The sequence below is a fragment of the Cibotium barometz genome, chromosome 1 (genome assembly GCF_041138505.1).
Source record: "Cibotium barometz isolate CiBa-2024 chromosome 1, ASM4113850v1, whole genome shotgun sequence".
Classification (NCBI taxonomy): domain Eukaryota; kingdom Viridiplantae; phylum Streptophyta; class Polypodiopsida; order Cyatheales; family Cibotiaceae; genus Cibotium; species Cibotium barometz.
This window is the reverse complement of record NC_141046.1, coordinates 56,723,425-56,726,085: the sequence shown is the minus strand read 5'-3', so window position 1 is coordinate 56,726,085 and position 2,661 is coordinate 56,723,425. Positions and strand designations below refer to the sequence as shown.

General features: G+C 43.6%; 1 protein-coding gene across 1 annotated transcript; it reads right to left on the bottom strand.

The window, feature by feature from the left end:
- Positions 1-286: 286 nt before the first annotated feature.
- TFIIS (transcript elongation factor IIS) lies at positions 287-2,457 on the bottom strand. Its single transcript, XM_086803893.1, has 2 exons — positions 2,105-2,457; positions 287-1,615 (listed from the first exon to the last, which is right to left on the bottom strand). Exons 1-2 carry the CDS (start codon positions 2,267-2,269, stop codon positions 719-721), a joined length of 1,062 nt encoding a protein of 353 aa, XP_086660019.1. The 5' UTR covers positions 2,270-2,457; the 3' UTR covers positions 287-718.
- Between the last annotated feature and the right edge of the window lie 204 nt (positions 2,458-2,661).

Here is a 2,661-nt window from a genome sequence, read left to right as displayed (position 1 = left end):
TAGATGAGAAAAAAGCTTGAGACAGTCATAGCAACTCCACCTATACAGACCTGGCAAAAGACAGTGCAATTACAGTGCCGAGGCTTGTAAGCGACCTTTACCCTTAATTTTCAAAGGGTACTCCATTTTGGATTATGCAAATGAGCAACTCTGGTCCTCACACCTCAGGGTTGATTGGCCATATGCTCTATGATTGTTCCAGGCATATGCACAGCTTCATCTCATAGATTCCAAAAGCACCAACACTAATAATGATATGGAAGCTTTTCAACATCTCAACAAAGGCTTAGCAGACCTCAACAAGCCATCATAACGATTAGAACTGTGCATCCCTACAATACACACAAAAGCACTTCAGTAAAAACAGAGGCCTACGAAGAAGATGCTTGTGAGCCAGATCAACCTTTCTAAATGTAGAATCAACACGAGTAGACAAATATAGGAATGGCAGATGGCCATGCATGATACATCTCAGAGGCTTTCACATGTCAATTGGTGCAGCCCTAACCATATATCAGCATCATGACACTTCATTAACCCACTAAATAATTGACCTAAAAATATCCACTGACAACAATCTGGCCTTCATAGAATCAACCAAATCACTTCTCTGGGCACTTGTGGATAAGCTAGCAACAGCAGTCAGGCAGCTCAAAGAGTGGCGACCTGTGGAAGACGTCCTTCCTTGAAATGCATGTACATTTGGACAGTTTTTGACCTAACAAAACTTCCAACGGTTGTTGCAATTAACACAGGTCACAAACGTAGTCATGGGTTCATCTGCACTGCGGGTCTGCATTTGATAGTAAGTGCACTTCCGCTGCTTACACTTGCTGCACTTGAACTGGTCCGTGGATGCTTGCCGGGCACCCCCTCTTTCACATTCAAAGAGGGCCTTTTTCTTGATTTCTTCATTCTCCATCTTCCTCTGGTCACTTGCCATCTCTTCTGGTGTCAGATTCATGAGATTCCCAGGACTCACATCTCCCAGTAAGATCTTTCTCCTGAAATCGGGGTTATTAGTGTCCCTAATGTTGAACATGATAGATCGATATTTCATTTTGTTCACACCTTTAGAAAGGCCCAGGGTCTGAAACATTACGGTCTCCACTGACACAGCCACCCCGACAGGATCGCAGGCTCTAGCCCGGACCAGATCATGCCCCTCTGCCTCACTGCCAACCCTAGCTAATGCCTCAGCTAGGAGCTCTCGGATTTTGTCTCTGGTTGGCTCCTTAGTCTTAGGAATAAGAGCTAAATTCAAAGGCTTAATATCCTTTGTTTCAACCCCACTAGTGGAATTTGAAGACACTTTTGTCATATTCGTGTGTTGGGTTTCAACCTTTGATTTACATATTGCACTTGTTGACTTGGTAGAGACTGCCTCCACTTTAACCTTTGTTTCTACTTTCACATCCACCACCTTCTCAGAATTCTTCTGCATCTTCACTGAGGGAGACGGATTTTTTGAACCTTCTTCAGATGGGGAGGACTCCACAGTCCCATTCTTCGCTTCTGCTGCCACTGTCTTCTTCCATAGCTCCAACAAGTCGCCAGCAGCCTTCTGAATCTTGGGTCGAGAGTGCTTTGTGAGACGTCGTACACGCTTTCCCACCTGCATGGTGAAACAGCAAAAGAAAGATCAGGAGACATAAAGTCAGAGCACAATACTGGAAACCCCATGAAACATTGAGTATGAACATGATGGAAACCCATGCCATGAAACTCCATGGCTGAAATTTCATGTAACTACCTACTTGTACAAGCCTGATTTGGTCATGTGGGCACAGGGATTGTTAGTAAATCACCAAACCCACACTTGGTGCCTTCACTTCACATGCCCTAATCAATAATTATATAATCATGAACCCCTAATTTCACATGCCATACTAACTCATACATGCGCAACAAAGCATTTGCCTAGCTCTACTGTGGCGTTCAAAGGAAAAAAAACCGTTCAGTGCATACGGCCATTGATAAGCAACAGATTGCTCAAAAACCCTAGTTTGGCAAAACTAAGAAAAGGAAGAAATTGATGGCCCCCACCCAAAAAAAAAAAGGATTTACAAAATTGTTTTGGGGGGGTAGGGGGGGTGGGGGATACCTGCGTAGAGATTAAAATGGAGGTTGTAACAGGAAAATCGTGCATCAGTTTGATAGCCTCAACGCAGCGAGCCTCCTCTGCCCCTCCGGAAGCATCCGTGGAGGCAGCGTCAGCAGCTTTGCTTGCCTTTTCGAAAAGCCTAACGAGCTCATCCTCTGCTCCCATCTTGATCTCTCTGCCAAACCCTAAAATCTCCTGCGAAACCCCAGAATCTCCCAGAATTTCCTGTAAAACCCAGATACTTTCTGTCGAACTGCCTTCGATGCTAGGGTTTCTACAGCCCACAGTAGGCTTATGTGCAGAAAGAAGGAAAATCAGGGCATGAAACCAGATCGCTTGGAGGTTTTCGTCTCTCTTTGGGGATAGGAACTTATTTTTGCTTTTTTATAAAGCAGAAAAGCAAAAGCGAATTGAAAAAAATAAAAGTTGGATAAAATGCAACCTATACCTAAGGATTGGGTAGTCTTAAGCCTTCTAATAAAGATCTCTATTTTTTTTTAACTGACTTTGATTTCAAAATGCAATGGTCGTTGCATTTCTATTTTTTATTAAATTGC

Coding starts and splice junctions, on each gene's coding strand:
- TFIIS (XM_086803893.1), bottom strand. CDS start 2,269: ATGGGAGCAGAGGATGAGCTCGTTAGGCTTTTCGAAAAGGCAAGCAAA. Junction 1,616..2,104: donor CCATTTTAATCTCTACGCAG/GTATCCCCCACC, acceptor TTCACCATGCAG/GTGGGAAAGCGTGTACGACG.